Source organism: Gekko japonicus, unplaced genomic scaffold, assembly GCF_001447785.1.
Source record: "Gekko japonicus isolate JY-2015 unplaced genomic scaffold, Gekko_japonicus_V1.1 scaffold1275, whole genome shotgun sequence".
NCBI lineage: Eukaryota > Metazoa > Chordata > Lepidosauria > Squamata > Gekkonidae > Gekko > Gekko japonicus.
The window spans coordinates 1,561-19,519 of NW_015177051.1; the positions used below are offsets into that span (position 1 = coordinate 1,561).

General features: G+C 39.6%; 1 protein-coding gene across 1 annotated transcript; it reads left to right on the top strand.

The window, feature by feature from the left end:
• Positions 1-276: 276 nt before the first annotated feature.
• ZFYVE16 (zinc finger, FYVE domain containing 16) lies at positions 277-16,980 on the top strand (the record flags this gene model as incomplete). Its single annotated transcript, XM_015428108.1, has 9 exons — positions 277-501; positions 2,109-2,191; positions 3,960-4,064; positions 6,689-6,839; positions 7,573-7,653; positions 10,091-10,253; positions 12,587-12,692; positions 14,736-14,900; positions 15,819-16,980. Coding segments are annotated over 9 exons (1,244 nt in total), but the record flags the coding sequence as incomplete, so codon positions are not given.
• Between the last annotated feature and the right edge of the window lie 979 nt (positions 16,981-17,959).

Here is a 17,959-nt window from a genome sequence, read left to right on the forward strand (position 1 = left end):
TGCTTTAAAAGGCAAGTATTTAGGTATAGATACTACAATCACCAAGAGTAAAAAATGACTGAATGGCTAACAACAACGTCGCGCATCACTTCTGGTGACGTGCTGGCAGCGCGCGCACGCATCAACGGAGAGCTCCCAGAGCCAGTAGGAAAAATCAACTTGGCAACCCTAGTGGAATGGAATAGAAGGGTCACTTTCTATTTTGCTCTAGAAGCTAGATTTATCTCTCTTGTATGTATGGCAATGGCTTCTGACTAGATGTGTGTTTTTGACTAGGAAAATTCATAGGAAACTTGGAAAATATTACCTTTACTGAAGGCTTTCTTGAAAGCAAGGAGCATGGTGGATTTCTGTTTGTCATGCCAACTTTTCAGAAGCTGGATGATCTTGAGTTACCAAAAACACCATTCTTATGTGGCATTCTTATTCAGAAGCAGGAAGTACCTTGGGCAAAAGTTTTTCCTATTCGCTTGATGCTGAGATTGGGAGCAGAATATGGGGGTGAGTTTTAAGTGGACTGTGCTTAATCCCTACTACTCCAAATGCTCTAATCTTCTGAAAAACAATCGCATTTATCTCAGGTGTGATCCAGTATATATTTACATGAAATTTGTGACCATCTGCAGTGACCCTATGTTCATTTTATTTGTAACAATAATTAAAAATTCATAAGTGGAATGGATAATGGAAAGGAAGGGTCATAAAAACTAGTTTATTTCAGGTGTGGCTGCAGGTTTTCCCAATTTTTCTGTTGTGGATAGAGATGCACACTGTTTCCTTGCAAGAGTGTTGCCATGCAAAGAGATGATAAAGCTGCATTTAGGAAGTGTAGGGGGGCTGTAGCAAGAGTGGGGAGGCAGGGAAGTTCTGTGCCACTCAGGTTTAATAGGGTAAAACACATTATTTTTCAAGCTGTCTAGAATGGGGCCTTTTTTCATGGAGACTTATGAAGGAAAAAATGGCCACAATAAAAAGTGTGGTATGCTTGCTTGCTTGTGATTAATCTCTGACTCTACTCATGTGTGAGTGGGTGGGGCAGGCAAGTGAGCTGCCATCACTGCCACCTGGCTCTCCTTCACTTCCCCCACACACACCCTGTTTCTCTCCTCCTTTCCCCCTACCCCATTTCTTTTTTGCTGCCCTTCTCTCATGTTCAGTTTCTTAGTCTCATCCTTTCTCTCCCCCCCCCCCCAACCTGGCTGTTTTTCTTTCTTTATCTATACTGAGTGGGAGAGGAGGGCACCAGTTCAGGGGCAGTTGAGACTGATGGTGTGACCAGATGTGCCTGGCTGGAGGATGGGAGGAGCTATGATTGAGGCAAGTTATGGAACTATGAGTTTGGCAGATGAGCCTCTTGGAGTGGGGCGTTTGTCCCCTTACCTATTTGAGTCTGACATCACTGGATTAGACAATTTCAGGAAGCATAATGGTTCTTAGGAATATTATCCAAATGGATATGTCTATTATCAGAGAGGTCTTTAGCTTTGACTAGGAGATGATGCAAGAAAACCAGGAAAGGAAATAGCATTCATGTTTATTTGATGAGCATTCAGGAGTTTCTGACTTGCCATTTTTGGGGGGCAGCAGTCTAAACTAGGTAGACCTAGGTTCAGGTTTCCCCCACATTGTTTTTTCATTTTTCTTTTTACAGCTAACTATATGAAATCCTGAAGGTAGCCGAAGCTAACTGTAGTAAAGAATTTTAAATTCTTAAAATGTTAATTATGATATATTACAACCTGTTTTGGTAGTGTCTGTCTTTTTTTGGACATCTTCTAAAGAGTTGAGCAAAAGATCTTTTATAGAGGCTACCCTGACCCCAATGGAATTGGCTAAGAGAACTGTACAAGTTATTTTGGGGGGTGAACATTAATGGGATATGCAAGATAGAATGAAGGGAATCTCTTTCTAAGATAAATCAATTAAATGCTAAGGCATAAATTACCATATATCTGCTGGCACACATCTACATAAATACATCTATGCACTCATTTTTTAATGTTTCTGTCTCCTTTTTTTCTTTAATTTGTCAGCTTCTCATCTCAAGACTTAGACATTTATGCTACTAAGAAATTAGTGCATTCTGTCTTTCTTTTTCTTTTTGCTAGTATACCCAACTCCTTTAACAAGTATTCGACATAGAAAGCCCCTGTTTGGAGAGAGAGGACACACGGTCATGAACTTGCTTGTTGTGAGTAAATGATTTTACTTGTATTTAGTTGTTTCACTATTCCTGAGATTAAAGTTGCTGCATTAGAAAAGGAATCAGAATTCAGTTTTAAAACATTTCCATCTGTGAACAAGAATTATAGGAATGTGTCGTAAGATGAACGAGACAAAAGCAAATATGTTAGGTTTAGGAATTAATCCAGAGGTTAAAAAAAATGAAATGGGGGGGGTCTTCAAACTGTAGATTGGGACCCAAAAGTTATTTGTGACTCACTCAGATGGGTTGCAAGGCCAAGAAGTAGGACAGGGTGAGCCGGGAAGAGAAGATTCTGGAAGACTTGATGGCAAATTTGAGATTGCTTCTGTGTAACTGTGAAAACCCCATGAAACGTTGCTCAATAATGCTAAATAATTAAAAATCAAATATCAGTTTGTTCAGTGTCAGCTGATATTCGATTCTTGCATTTCATGTTAGGGAGGAGGAAGATGCTCTGCTTTCACTTGGCAAGTGGGTCCTGAGAAGTACACTAAGTTCAATAGTGGGTCCCTCTGTCTCCATGAACTGTCAGTTCCATACAGATACTTTAGTTTTTATTGGGTGCTGATAACTTTAATGTATTTAAATGCAATTCTGAATCATGTTAATCATGCAATTCTGAATCATTCAATTCTGAATCATGTTAATCATGTGGGGTCTACAATGATGGTATAAATTAAAGCTGTCTTGGTGTGTTGTCCTAAACAGTGTTAAATAAAAATTCAGTTAAACTTGGCATTTTACGGGGCAGAAGAAGCAAAATCTATAACTAAACAAGAGATGGTTGTCTTTTCAGCTGTGCTTTGAAGAGAGGATTTGCATCATCACTCTATGACGGTTTTTCTTCTTCTTAACTTTCTCACGGAGGCTTCCAGGCACTTTGGGCTTTTTCTGAACTCTGTGCTTTATCTCCATGTTCACAGCTTCTTTCCCACCCTTTGTGCTTAGCATAGGTCAATGTGCACTGGACAGATTTTGTCCCAGTGATACCATAAAGTTTTCAGCATGAGAGCTCAGCTAGTAAACTTGTCTACTCTTTAAGTCCTCGGTGTATGTAGAGCGGGGGCGCGCCGCAACCACGTCACCCGGAAGTGACGCAACCACGTTGGGCACGCCGGGGGTGGGGCCACAATCCTCCCAACGCGGCTGTGTCACTTCTGGGTGACGTGCTGACGCCGGGCACGTTGCATGCTTTGGAGGTGGGGTTCCCCTCCGGGGCCCGATCTGCTGGCGGGGGGTAACGGGCCTCTCGGGCGGGGGTTTCCCCGCCCCCCGGGGGGACTTGGCAAGCCTACTACTCTTACATCTACTGTTATATATCTACTTGTCTAAACTTAGATCTACTCTTGCTCTGATCATTTAACTAGAAGGCAGGCAATTCCTTGTAGATTCATTCTAATGGTTAACTTGCTTCAGTGCTGTGGATTCTATCAATCTGTTTGGTTGATGGCAGAGCCTTCTCTCAGTATGAGGTGCCTTCTAGTGGCAGAACGTGTCTCTTCCGACACCCAGAGCCTGCTTGTGTAAGATGAAGGTGCTGCTGTTAGGGGAGCAAAATCCTAGGAGCAAGCTGCAAGTATTTTGTTCACAGGGAACAATAACACAGCTTTTCTGGTCAGTGGGTTATAGTTCTTGTCTCAAGATTGTTGAACTTGCTGGTAGAATGTGAATATTTCTTTGTATGTCATGAACAGTATCCATGCAGTTCAAAATTAAACATCAAGATATTAATCAAGTTCATATTTCGTTGCAGGATCTTAGGAATTATCAGTATACCTTGCATACAATAGATAACTTATTTATTCATATGGAAATGGGTAGAAGCTGTATTAAAATACCTCTGAACAGATATAATGAGGTAAGTGTAGTTTCTAATGAGGGCCTGGACAGGTGCTACTTTTGCACTTCCTCTGCCTTGCAGTTTCTCTGTCTAGCTCCCCAAGAGTTTACTTGTATCAAAGTAAACCATGTTTAATACAAACTAGTTGCAGACAGAACGTGGGGTTTGAACATTCATATCTTGGGTTAGAAGACTGATTAAAATTAGTACAGACATCAGTAAATTGTGCAAGATCTCTATCCTTCCAGCCATGATAAATGGTTATGCTATAAAGGTTTTCCGTGCTAGAATTATTATTTTTTTGCCTTGAATTGCTGAAAACGTCTTTGCACTGAATTCCTGTTGTGTTGACTCACTGCTTTTGCACTAACTGGCAGACTGGGTCCAGGAGACAGTAAATGCCTCCCAGAACTGGTCACCCCCACCTTGAAGTGAACAGTGATGCACCTGTTCCTAAAGAAACCTGCTGTGAGGCCAGGAGAGTTGAATGACCCTACTGGTCACAGGACTGAAACCGCTTTAGTCACCGTAGTGGGTGACTTCTGCTGGGACATGAATAGGGAAAGTGTGACCCTGTTAATTCTCCTGGACCTCTCAGTGGCTTTTGATGCCATAGATGATGGTATCCTTCTGGTCCACTTTTGGGGGATGGGAGGCACTGTTCTGTGTTGGTTTTATCCGGAGATTTGGGCTGTTGCCAGCAATATGCGGATGACTCTAAGCTCTATATCATACTTCCAGTAGATCCTGGGGAGGCTGTGGAAATCATGAACAGGTGCCTGGAGGCAGTTTTGGGATCTCTGAGGGCTAACAAACTGAAATTTAACCCCAACAAAACAGAGGTGTTGCTGAGATATCTCCTGCTCTGGATAGGGTTGCATTCTCCCTGAATCAGCAAGTTTGTAGCTTGGAGGTGCTGCTGGACATGGGCCTCTGTTTGAGAAACAGGTGGAAGTGGTGGCTGGGGGTGCCTTTTGCTAGCTTCAGCTGGTAAGCCAGCTTGCATCCCTTCCTAGAGGGAAGGATCCTGCCACTGTGGTACACGCCATCTAGATTAGATTTCTGCAGTATTTGGGGCGGTCCTTGAAGACTCTCTGGAAGCTACAGTTGTTACAGTATGCTAGAGTCAGGATGCTGACTGGAGTGAGTTATAGGAATCATATCACTACAGTCTGTTCCATCAACACTGGCTTCCATTTTGCTTCCAGGCCAATTCAAGGTGCTAGTATTGAAAGTTCTATGTGGTTGAGGCCAGCACAATTTAAGTACCATCTTCTCTCATGTGAACCTACCTGTCCTCTCCAGTCATCTTTGGGGACCCTCCTACCTGATGCTAGATGGGTGGCAACTTCTTGGTCATGGCACCAAGACCTTGGAACTCCCTTCCCATGGAGATTCATGTCTACCACTATTGTGTTCTGCCAATGGTTGGAGACTTTTTTGTTTCATTTGACATATCTCCAATAACTGTTACTGTCCCTTCTCCCTGGTTGTGGTGTTACATGGCTAATATGTTTTGAATTATTTATTTTATATATAATATATTTTAAAAGCTCTTTGAATGCTGAAATATTTTGGGGACCCTATTTAAGTGTGACCCTGTTAATTCTCCTGGACCGCTCAGTGGCTTTTGATGCTAGATGATGGTATCCTTCTGGTCCACCTTTGTTGGATGGGAGGCACTACAGTCTGTTCCATCTACACTGGCTTCCATTTTTGCTTCCAGGCCAATTCAAGGTGCTAGTATTGAAAGTTCTATGTGGTTGAGGCCAGCACAATTTAAGTACCATCTTCTCTCATGTGAACCTACCTGTCCTCTCCAGTCATCTTTGGGGACCCTCCTACCTGATGCTAGATGGGTGGCAACTTCTTGGTCATGGCACCAAGACTTTGGAACTCCCTTCCCATGGAGATTCATCTGTCTGCCACTATTGTCTTCTGCCAGTGGTTGGAGACTTTTTTGTTTCATTTAACATACCTCCAATAACTGTTACTGTCCCTTCTCTCTGGTTGTGGTGTTACATGGCTTATATGTTTTGAATTATTTTATATATAATATACTTCAAAACCTCTTTGAATGCTGAAATATTTTGGGGACCCTATTTGGGTGGATAGGTCACATAGTATGTTTTAAATAAGAGCAGAAAGCAGTATTCATACTAGGGATGCAAATGCCCTGCTGAGTTTCTAAAAACATGAATATGGGCGGCTGAGCAAAGTTTGTAGGCCTCATGGTGTCATGATATTGGAGGAAAGTTTAAAAGACTGCTGTGTGTCTTAAATATTTTCCCAAATGGTATACCACAGTATACGGTTAAACATGTGCTCCTGTAGCATTCTGTTATGCCAAATCCATTGTATTGCATGAGAGTGACCTACACTGTACCAGACAGAAATGGCAGTATGGATCTTCTTTAAAAGGGATGTGACTGTGAGGTATTATTATTATTATTTTAACATTTTTACCCCGCCCTCCCCGCAAGCGGGCTCAGGGCGGCTTACAAGAGGGCATTAAGAAATTGATGTAGATGGGTTAAGTGTAGATAAATAATCTGTCTGTAGCAACCTAATTTAAGACTTGGCTAGTGAAATAAAGGAAGGATTTTATATAGGAATTCTTAGTAACATTTCTATAATTGCAGGTGATGAAAGTTATGAATACTTCTAATGAACATGTCATTAGCATTGGAGCGAGTTTTAGTGCTGAAGCAGATTCTCACTTAGTTTGTGTACAGAACAGTGATGGAGTCTATCAGACACAAGCAAACAGTTCGACTGGACAGCCAAGGAAAGGTAAATGTCTTATATTAGTTGATTTTTTAAATTAAAATATTTATATCCTGCCTTTCCTTCTGACTCAAGACAGTTCCAAATCATAATTGAAAGCATTACAATTTAAAAACAAAATAAAACCACAAATGATCGTTCACCTTCCAAGCACATATGCTGCAGATTTTTGTGTCTGGGGTGTGGAGCCCTTTGGCTGACCTGGATGACCCAGGCTAGGCCAGTCTCAGAAGTCAATCAAAGTTGGCTTTCATTTACTTAGCAGATGGGTGTCCACCAAGGAAGTCCAGGGTTGAAATGCAGAGGCAAGCGGTAGCAGCCTGTCTCTGTTCATCTGTTACCTTGAGAACCCTAAGAGGTCACTATCAGCTGTGACTTGACAATAGTTTCCATCACCAGGAAGTAATCACGTTCCTTGTTTCATAACAGAAAATAGACAAATAATCAGTAAGCAGCATTTTCCCACATAGTGTTTTAAATTTGTATCCTGTCTAGTATGTTTGAGCCCTTTATTTTCTTAATGCTGACTGTCAAATTTTTGTTTAACTTGAAATGTAAGACTTGATTTTGATTCTAATTTCTGCAGTGTGTGAGCTGGCACTTCATACACTGATGAGAAATTTTCCCAACCTAGACTTGTTTTTCTACGACAACAGGATTTGTAAGCACTATATGTAGCACAGCATTTAAAATACTTTAAATATAGTGTGGTTGACTGAACTGTGTGTTGTCTGTTTAGTTACAGGGGCAAGCTTTGTCGTGTTCAATGGAGCCCTAAAAACATCTTCTGGATTCCTTGCTAAATCCAGTATTGTTGAAGGTATTGATTGTCATGATTCTAGAACGAAAGTAGTAGTTCAAATTGTGATAATTATTGATACAGGAACCTCTTGTTTGGAGAGGAGGGGTGGAATAAACTTTGATTAATTAACTTATTTATTATACTTGTAGTTCTCCTGTCTTGCCGAGACTCAAAGCAGGTTCCAAAACTAGGAAAACAGTGTGAGAAAGAAAACAGTATAAGATATTGCAAACCAGATAATCCACACAATAAGCAGTGCAGTGAACTACAACCCTGATTCCCTTTATTAAAGCACCCTCCTGAAACACTTCCATTTTACACAGTCTATGGAACAATAAAAGTAATAATAGGTCATTCTAAGCATTTTTCTTCTGTATAGTCCTCATTACTTCTATTGAAACAATGTATACAATTTTAATACAAATCTTAATCAGCTACTTACAGCTTAAGCTCTTTTTGTGTAATGTTTCATCCCTACTTTATTTGTGAAATCTGAGTCATGATAGTTACAAGTGAAAATACTGAATCCTGGGCTTCCGGTTTATGGCGACACACAGGCAGACACATCTCTTGGACATCCCGGGGATGTAAACTGCACACCAGTGTGTGGGAGTGGGTCCGACGTGTCGCGACCCCCCCGGAGCCTTGGTAAAAGGCTCCCAGCCAGGGGGCTTTTGAGGGGCGACCTCTTTGATGGCCGAAAGCAGGAGAATTGAGGCGCCCCTCCGCCCTGAAGGTTCTGCCACTGAATGACCGCATGGTACGAGTGCTGCTGACCGGGACAAGCGTTGGAGATCGGGCGAAATAAATGATGACGAGCGAGGCCGAATGGCCAACAACGAACTGTGAGTCGGGTTGAAGCAAGCATGAAGATATAAAAAGAAGCTGCCCCCCCCAAAGAGTGATGGGAAAGCGAGTGGGGAAGGGATCCCTCCCAAACGCATAGACGAAATACAGAAGGAAAGAGGGGGGAGCGGAAAAATAAGCGACTAAAACTGTTTTAAGAGACTTACCAGAGCGCAGAAAAGCGTTTGGGCAAATATCAGAGACTTTAGCAACTTCTTTGAAAAGTAAACAAATCCAAAAAGATGGCGTGGAAGAAACCGGAGAAAGAGAAGCTGTTGAAATCGAAACTAGGGGCCAGTCCTAGAACGGATGAGGTCACTGAGCTCTCAAAACTCTTGGTTGACTCCCTGCGCCCCTGCTGGACAAGATCACTGGCATTAAACAACAACTGTCAGTAATTGGGCAGAGTGTCTCAGCGCAGCAGATGCAACTGACTCAGTCCTTAAAAGCAACAGAGCAAATGGGAGAGAAGGTGAAGGAAATGGACGTCACTACTAAAAAAGTTAAGAAAAAGGTGCAAAAGCTGGAAATGAAGCAAGCTACAGAAGAGTCAAAGCTTTTACAGCTACAAATGGATAAAGCAAATTTGGTCCTACGGTTTCAAGGGGTCCGGGAAATTGAAGGAGAGAATCTGAAGCAACGGCTGAGTAAAGCAATAGCCCCAATGACAGATTTAACAGCGGAATACCTTTGCAGCGAGATGGATGTGGTCTACAGGTCCTATTCATCGTACATCAAGAAAAATAATCTGCCTGGGGAAATAGTGGTCAGATTCTCAAAGAGACATATGAGAGATGCTATTTTGAAAGCAAATTCGGGAACACCCTTGAAAATTGGGGGCAATAATATCAGGATTTTAAAAGATATTCCATTTGATATAAGACAGAAGAGAAAGAACTATAAAGAATTAATCCTTTTCTTACAAACAAATGGCATCCGTTACAGGTGGTTAACCCCAAAAGGTATCATTTTCAAGCTCAACGATAAAGAAGAAAGGATTGACTCTGTTGAGGATTAGAAAAGATAAGAATAAATAAGGGCTGAAGGACTCTGATTTGTGCCTGAAAAAATGTTGAAATAACTTGGGGATGCTCTGGGAATTTCTTTAAACAGTTAAAGGGATGGTTAAACGATAATTAATCTAGCATAACCGACTAAGTTCATTGTATTATTACTAGCTTTTTGAAAATAGCATGGTGTTAAGCTGATGTATGATCTCCTACTCTTTGGTTTTTAGTTAGTTGTGGGTCTTTTTTCTTTATTCCCTAGATGTACTTCCCTTTCCTCTATTTTCTGTTGTAGTTTGGTAGTCTGAAAAAAAACCCCAATAAAAACCTGCCCCCAGGGGGATGATAAAAAAAAGAAAAGAAAATACTGAATCCTTTTCTGCACATCATTTCTGAAAACGCTTTAGTAGATGTGAGTTTAGGAGTATAAGCTTATTAATGTCTCCTACATAAGCATCATTGAAATAAATTGGAATTAAACAAGAGTTTTTTTGCTTTGTAGCATCCAAATCATAGCGTTATGCACCTGAATCAGTTTTTAAAATTAAACTGTTGCAAAACTTAAGTGTTTTATGTTCAAAAAAATAACTTTTCTTTTACAGATGGATTAATGGTACAGATCACTCCAGAGACGATGGAGGGGTTACGACAAGCTTTAAGGGGGAAAAAGGACTTTAAAATTACATGTGGCAAAGTAGACTCAGGTGATCTGAGAGAATATGTGGACATTTGTTGGGTGCAGAATGAAGAGAAAACAAATATGAGGTATGATGAGTTTTGAGAATTTTGGAGGGCTAAAATGTATAATATTGGGCAACTGATTGAGTAAAACTAATTGGCATTTTATTTAGTATTTACATAATTTTGCGAACTTCTGTTTTCTAGCTTGGTGCTGAGTTTGATGATATATTAGGGATCAAAATCTAGCTTTCCATTGTGCACAAATCTAGATATCTTAAAGAATTTCTGCTGGTAGATTATTCAAAACTACCGCAAGAATATTTGTGCTGTTGTCCTTCTATGAATACTATAAATGCTAAATTAATCTGTAAAATCTGTTGAATAATATTAAATTGAGCAATAAGATTAAAGGCTAGGTCTGTTAAGCAGAGGAGTTGTGCTCCAAAAGGGGGAAAATGATTCCACCTGAACAAGGCTCTTTGCTTAGTGGAAGGGTGGCACAGGATCCCATCCATATTGATTAGTAAAACTGTCACACAGGGAACCTGACTCTAAAAGTGTAGTATTGTAACAGTCCTACATAATGTATACATAACTGGAATATGTTGAATGGGAAAGCAGTTATTGTGAGTTCAGATTTAGCATCCTAGTGCACTAAAGAGATGTGTGTGTGTGCATTTTATTTATACCTCAGTGTTAGAAATGGAGGTGTCCCCTGTTACGCTCCTTATGTCATCCAGTAAGACCTAGGTTGTCATGATAGCTTACCATTGGGTGTAAAAGTGTTGCCGCTGAATGCTAGATAAGTGATGCCAGATGTTTCTCAGCAGTGTCCACCCTGTTTGTTTCTAGTGCAGCATCAGCCAAGACTTTGGTCAGGGAACAGAAGCGGCCATAGTAACTTTGGTTAATATCACCTCTTCACATACTTTGTCAGAGTCTTAGCTTCAAGTGTACCTACCAGATGTTGGGTACATTGGACAGACTGTGGATTTCATTAGTGTACCACCCATCCATTGCCAGAGAGTATCTCTACCTGAACTTGTGGTAATGCTAGCTTTGATATTAAGGACCCAAGGATTTTGATGCTCAGGGACTTCAGCTGCTTTGAAGGAATTCCTGACTATCTTTGGAATTTTGGTTGTCATGACTGAGGCTCAGATCAAAGCCCCAATTCATCAGTGAAATACAAAGATGACTTGGGCAGTTGGTACAGTAGAGGCCAAACATTCTGTCCTCTCTTAAGAGCTTGCTTGGCCTTTTGTTTTTCCGAGAAGCTTGGAAGTATGAAGCAAGCTTATCTTTAGAACCTAAGTAGAGAATAACCCATGACAAGCAGGATTGAACACAGACTAGAGCAAATCTTCATGACTACCCTGTGGTAGTGATGGTGCTGAAGCAGCAGTGTTTCCCTGCAGTCACTGTGTCCGTAACAAAGCTATGCAGTGGAGCCATTCTGTGTAGTGATATGTCATAAGTTGGATCAGTTCAATGCCCACTGTGAATTATTCGCTAGGGATCTGATGGATACAGTTGTCCATATTCACGAGGGCTTAAATACCACTAGTTAGCACATATTCAGAATGTTTACAGACCACAGTCTAGTCATATTGCTTGGATGAGTTTTAGTTCATTATTACAGCTGGAGGATAGGTAATCTGCATGGAGCTCTGCATTTTACCACACACCAGTCCCCAACCCTTGTTACCATGGCTGTCTGCAGGTACTTTGGGAATTTGGAGAAAGGGCCATCATGGAATGGGTCCAAGCACAAAATGGTTGGGATGAATCATTAAAATATTAACGATTTCTGTAGAACATTGGGTTGTTTAAAAATGTAATTGAAATTTTAATTGTAATTTTGCTTTGTACGGTTCCTTGGAAGGTTTATGCAGAGAGTGTGCATGTGTGTGTATATAACCTCAAGCATGTTCACTTTATTATGGCTGTAGTATTCCAAGTGGACAATACAGAAAAATGTAAGCTGTTGTCACAAAATTGCACACTGAGAATGCATATTGTGTATGTCTTGAAGATTTTGACTAAGATTCAAAGAACAGCAGAAGTGGTTGAAGAATCTAAAGGGGCTTGTTTTCTCAAAAGTAGCCCACTCTCTGTGCTGAATAGTGAACTACCGTTTCTAAAGTAGTCTGAAAAACATTTTCTGATATTGCATCAGCTATTCAAAACAAAAACAGTCCAGAATTCCACTGGCCTATTACAAGGCTGGTTACGCAGCTTTTTGGATCCTGGATACTTGATTTAAAAAAATTAAATGATAAATCAGGGTACACTGTGGAACATAACTACTTAATCTGTCACATAAAGTCATGCCCAAAACGTTTTTCACAGTGTATAGAAGAAGAATTGATGTTTGTACCCAACTGGTGCAATTAATGCAGTGTTAATCTTCATAGAATTACAAGTCCAATAGATGGAAAGTCAATGGAAGGAACTCAGAATGAAAAAATAGTTCAAGAAGGAGATTTTGAAATGGATGGAAAACTTATAAAATGTACTGAGGTAAGTAAATGTTGCTTTTTTTGAAAGTAACAAATATTCCCTTAAGATTAAGGAATGCTATTAGAAATATTGTCCTAACCTGGATGTTGGAGGCTGGCCCGATCTCATCAGATCTCAGGAGCTAAGCAGGCTTGGCCCTGCTTAGTATTTGGATGGAAGGCACCCAGAGAAGTCCAGGTTTGTTACACAGAGGCAGGCAATACCAAACTGCCTCTGGATGTCTATTGCCTTGAAAACCCTACAGGGCTGCCATAAGTCAGCTGCAACTTGATGGCACTCTTCAGCACCATTAAAATGTACACTATCTGTTGTATATGTCGTGTACATGCTCTGTCCCCTCATCTACTGTCCCAGTGCTTACAGTTTGTCTGGTGATATTTCTTTCATACAGCTGTAAATATATGTGTGAAACAGCAGGTTCTTTGTCTTTAGCCCAACTAAATTCCAGTTTTCTTCTAATGAGTAATTGGACCGCTAGTATCAGAACTACGTTTTGTTCCCTGCCTTTGTTTTGGAAAGCACAAACACTACTTGGCCTTGAGATCTCAATAGTAAACACATACTTCATCTAGCATTATTTTTACTGATTGAATGTCAGTATTCAGATTTTACTGGCACACATCCTAATACCATAGCACAGTCGTAGTTTCTATGTGTGAAAGGATTCAGGTTAGCAACACTAACAAAGGCCTGGATAACTGTCCCTATGCATGATACCCTACTTTTTCACATCTGCTTTTTCTGCAGGATGTTCCCACAACTTTTACCATGTAATAGGTTCCTTTATCTGTTGGTTATCTCTGTTAAGTGTCTTTTTCTTACCTATCCAAAAGAGCAGGTAATAGGGTAGTGCATAGGTTGGGGTCAGAAACTGGGCAAATCCAAGAACTTTTACAGGATGAAGGTTACATCAGTGCAGAAGCCCAGGTATCAATGTCCCCTCTAAGCTATGGAGCCTTGTGAGCAACAATTCTACTTTGTGAGCTACTAGCATTAAAGTTGTGAGCAGGTGATTTGGCTACTGCATAATTAGTTTGATATGGAGCAATCCTTCCTGAGCTAAGACAAAAATGAGTGAGGCAGAGGCTAAAAAACTGTGAGCTAGCTCACACTAACTCAGCTTAGAGGGAACACTGCCAGGTATCTGTTAGATAGTTACAGAATTCTTGTAGGTCTGTATTCACCCTCCTGTCCTCCCCCTCCCCATCTAGTTTAAATTGGATTTTTATGCTGCACTGTACTTGTTAACGTGTGCTAATAATAGCATGCACATGTATAAGCATATTAGGGAGGTTATGGTCTGGGAGCAAGGAGCCAGTGGTAGCATGCCTTAGTAGAAAAGAGAGCAGCAGTGGAAAATGGTATGTCAAGATGTGTATCTTTAGGATAAGCTACATTTTTAAAAGTAGTTTTTAAAAAGTACTTTAGATTTCATTATACATTTCTCACATCCATATAATCCTTTTACAATTTTTAATTGAACGCCAACACAGTGATTCTTAATGGGATCTGTCCATGAATCAGGGTGGTGGTGTTCATAACTTCAGGGGTCAAATGGGGTAGCGGTCAGAATTTTAGGCAGCCCCTTCCCCCCAGTTGCAGTAACTTCTGCCAGCTAGTGGAGGAAATCTTGGATTTTACCCCCAGGATGGGATAATTCTCTCCCATGGCCTTAAAGCAACAAAGCATATAGGAATCAAATTTAACATTAAGGAGTTGGCTGATAGACATCAGGAATGTATAGGGATCTCATCGAATGTGTGTGAGATTTTTATATCATATGTGTATATGATAAATATACCTATATAAGTGAAGTTATTTCATCCAGAGATCTGTTTTTATGTCCTTATTTGTTTACTTGGAGGTATTCTATTATGAAGTTGCCTATTTGGAGGGCAGTAGTGAGTTAAAGGTTAAGAACCACTGATCCGGTATATCTCTCACTGAGCACTGCTTAAGGGATGTTATGCTGTTGCAGTAATTGTCTTGCTAACTTGGGGGGGGTAGCCTACCACTGCTGACTATTCATTAATTACATTTCAGGTGTTCTATCTCGTAAAGGCTAGTGAACTGTGCAGCCATCCTCCTTACCAATTTGCTAAAGAAATTGCATTGGCTTGCTGTGCTGCTCTTTGCCATCATCTCAAAACACTGAAAAATAATGGAATGAACAAGATAGGTCTTCGAGTCTCCATGGATACTGACATGGTAACTGCTAAAATGATACAGTTATACATCAGCATGGTGGATAATATAAAGCCCATTTGGATTGTAAGTTGCCATTTAGAGGTGAAAGGAAAGGAGTTCAGCAGTGCTACTAACAGCTTGAGAGCTGTTCAGCTTCCAGGTGGGCCAGCCCCTCTGCCAACTCCCAAGGGCTAGTTAGGTGTGTTTAACTTGAGGAAAGGCAATAGGAAATGCCAGACCATATACCATTATCTCCTAACTGTTGTGCTTAAATCTTGGGGTTTTTTGTAAATTGTTTTTCATTTAGGAAAAGTGACATACACATGTCTTTAATGAAGTCAAATTCAGTTCTCCTTATAAAATGAACTCACAACATAATCATGGGGAGAAAATTAGCCTTCAGTTTTTGACTCGTTATACATTGTGTACCTCATGCATTGTCTGCCTAGTATTGTGTAGCAGTTGTTGTCACCTCAGCATATACCTTATTTCATCCATAAGTGGACAAAACAACCTAACCATTCGCAGGGGATGATAGCAAATACTGGGAGTTTACTTCCCTGGCCTTCCCTGTTGTCAGTCGCTACAAATTGCTGCAGGAGAAATTAGTGGGACTACCTAACACCATTCCTTAGCCAGCGACACAACAGCTGCTGGGGGGCTGTGATGCCTCTAAACAAGTTCTTGATCTTTGAGGAAAGACACAGGCTCTCCTCAGTTGCAGCTGTCATCTGCTGTGTTGCAGATCTGCATTACTGTCTGCCAGCTGCCTGAAAAGCTTTTTCTGTGACACACAGTAATATGCTTTTTTAAAACTCCTTTTCCTTGTCCAGTTTTTTTTTCTTTTTAAAATGTTAAACTGTCATTGTAAATGGCTTAAACCGTTAAGATCAGAATACACATCAGAATAAGCAATGGCATGTTTTTTTTCATTTTTAGGTGGAATACCAGGCAGGCTCTGGAGGCCAGCTTTTGCCTCAGCATTATCTGAATGATCTGGACAGTGCTTTGATTCCTGTGATCCATGGTGGGACATCAGATGCCACAAAACTACCACTGGAAATTGAATTGATATTTTTTATTACCGAATCTCTCATGATGTAATTGATATGTATATCATGCTGTAGTGGACTGAATTGCTAGCACTGACCAATACCAAAGCAGTTGCATTACACTATGGTTGAAACATTCAGGTTTATCTTTTAAAAAGCCAATGATTTAGTAATACATCTTTAAGAGAGTATTTTGCTTTTTAAAAAGCAAATATGTTCTTCTTTAACCTCAACCTGAAAGCTGAATTTAAAAACATAGGGTTTTGTAGTGTTCTGAAACTTTACACTTAATACAGACACTGTAAAAGTAAAACAAGCATGTGTAACAATATTGAAGGATACCCATATCTGTCTTTCTGTAATAAGTGTTTATGATTGATGCAAATCTCATGTTGATTTCATCCGATTGAGCCATTCTTAGGTAATGTATCATTTCCCCCAGGATGAGCATATTTAAGTTAAGAAGAGTTTCTAAGTCTTGCAGTTGAGATTTAAATATTGAATCTGTTAATTACTAAAGAACAGGCATATTTTAAATGTCTGATAGTTTGCACAACTGTTTTGCCTGTATGAGAGAAACAGAACATGTTTCTGCCAGGTGTGATAATTTTGTAAGACTTCATATTTGCAACTGTCTTGATTTTAAATACATCAGGACATTTGAAGTATATAATGGTGCTTCAGAATCTTAAACAGTGCCCATCTAATCACTCTTTGAGTAGCTAACTTTGTTATATATTTATAACAGATTTGTTGAACATAAGGATACTCTTTGTATTAAATACATAGTCTTTTTTTCCTTCTGTGCTCTGATATACAATTGTTTCTTGGATTTTCCAAGAATAAGTAACAAGCTAGATGACCCTTAAAGTAGTCATCCTGTAGCAATGAATCAGGCATAAAGCCTGTCTGTGCTCTCTTCTCTAATTTTTGAGAATTTTCTCTTGGTAGCCCTGTTTATTTTTAGAGAGAGCAATGTATTAAGTGTGAATTTTCATGAACTTTGCTGTAACATACTTGAGGTTCTTTATACTGTACTTATTTTTATACTGGGGATATTTGCAGTAAAAAAGCATTTATGTAAAGGAAAATTATTGAAATTAGTACCTAATTAACCTAAAGTTTGATAAATTGCTTAATTTGTTTTAGACAGAAGCAAATCATGTGTGTGATTTCTTTCATTAAAATGTTATAATATTTTACTGTGACGTTAGTATGTTTTAATCTCTAGATGCCTTTCTGATAGTCATAGGGCATATTTATCCAAAATACATCAAACTAAAAATAAATGCATATCTAAAACACTTGACTGCACTTTTTTAGGATAGTGTAGGTATTTAGCAGATTGAAGAGAAGATTTTGTCCAAGAATTATCACCAAGTCAAAGCATTCTTTTATATTAAGAACTATAATTCTGTGGACCAACTAAGGATTACTATAACACTCTGCAAAAACTCCATACCTAAGTGCTGGATATTGGTGAATAGAGGAAGGCAGCTGCAGCAAAGAACGTTAAGAGTTGACCCATGATAAATAATTATGGCTTGTACAACATACTGTATAGAAGCAATTTTAACCCATTTTGACATAACACGTTTATGTGATCTTGGAAACTGATAATTTCAGTTTATAGATAACAGCACTACACTGTTTTAGTACAGTGTTATAAAGATGATTAGAATCCTTACAAATGTATAAATATTAATTTTTTTATAAATAAAGCTGGCAAGTGCTTAACAATGAGACAACTTTTACAAGGTCTTGATAGATCACCTGAATTTAAAAAAAAATCATTTTAGCGTCTGATATCATTTGTACCATCATCCTATCAACTGTTTCAAGTTTCCAAAAAGTAAGCATAAAAGATCTTTTTAAAAGGTGAACAAATGTTATGGCTTCTGATTTACTTCTGTGCCCATTTTAAACTGCTGATGTTGACCTTTCAGTCCTATACAGCTTGGGACTTACATTCCTTGAAGACTGCCTACTCCTATATGAACCTTTCTTCAGGGACCTTGCTTTGGTGCC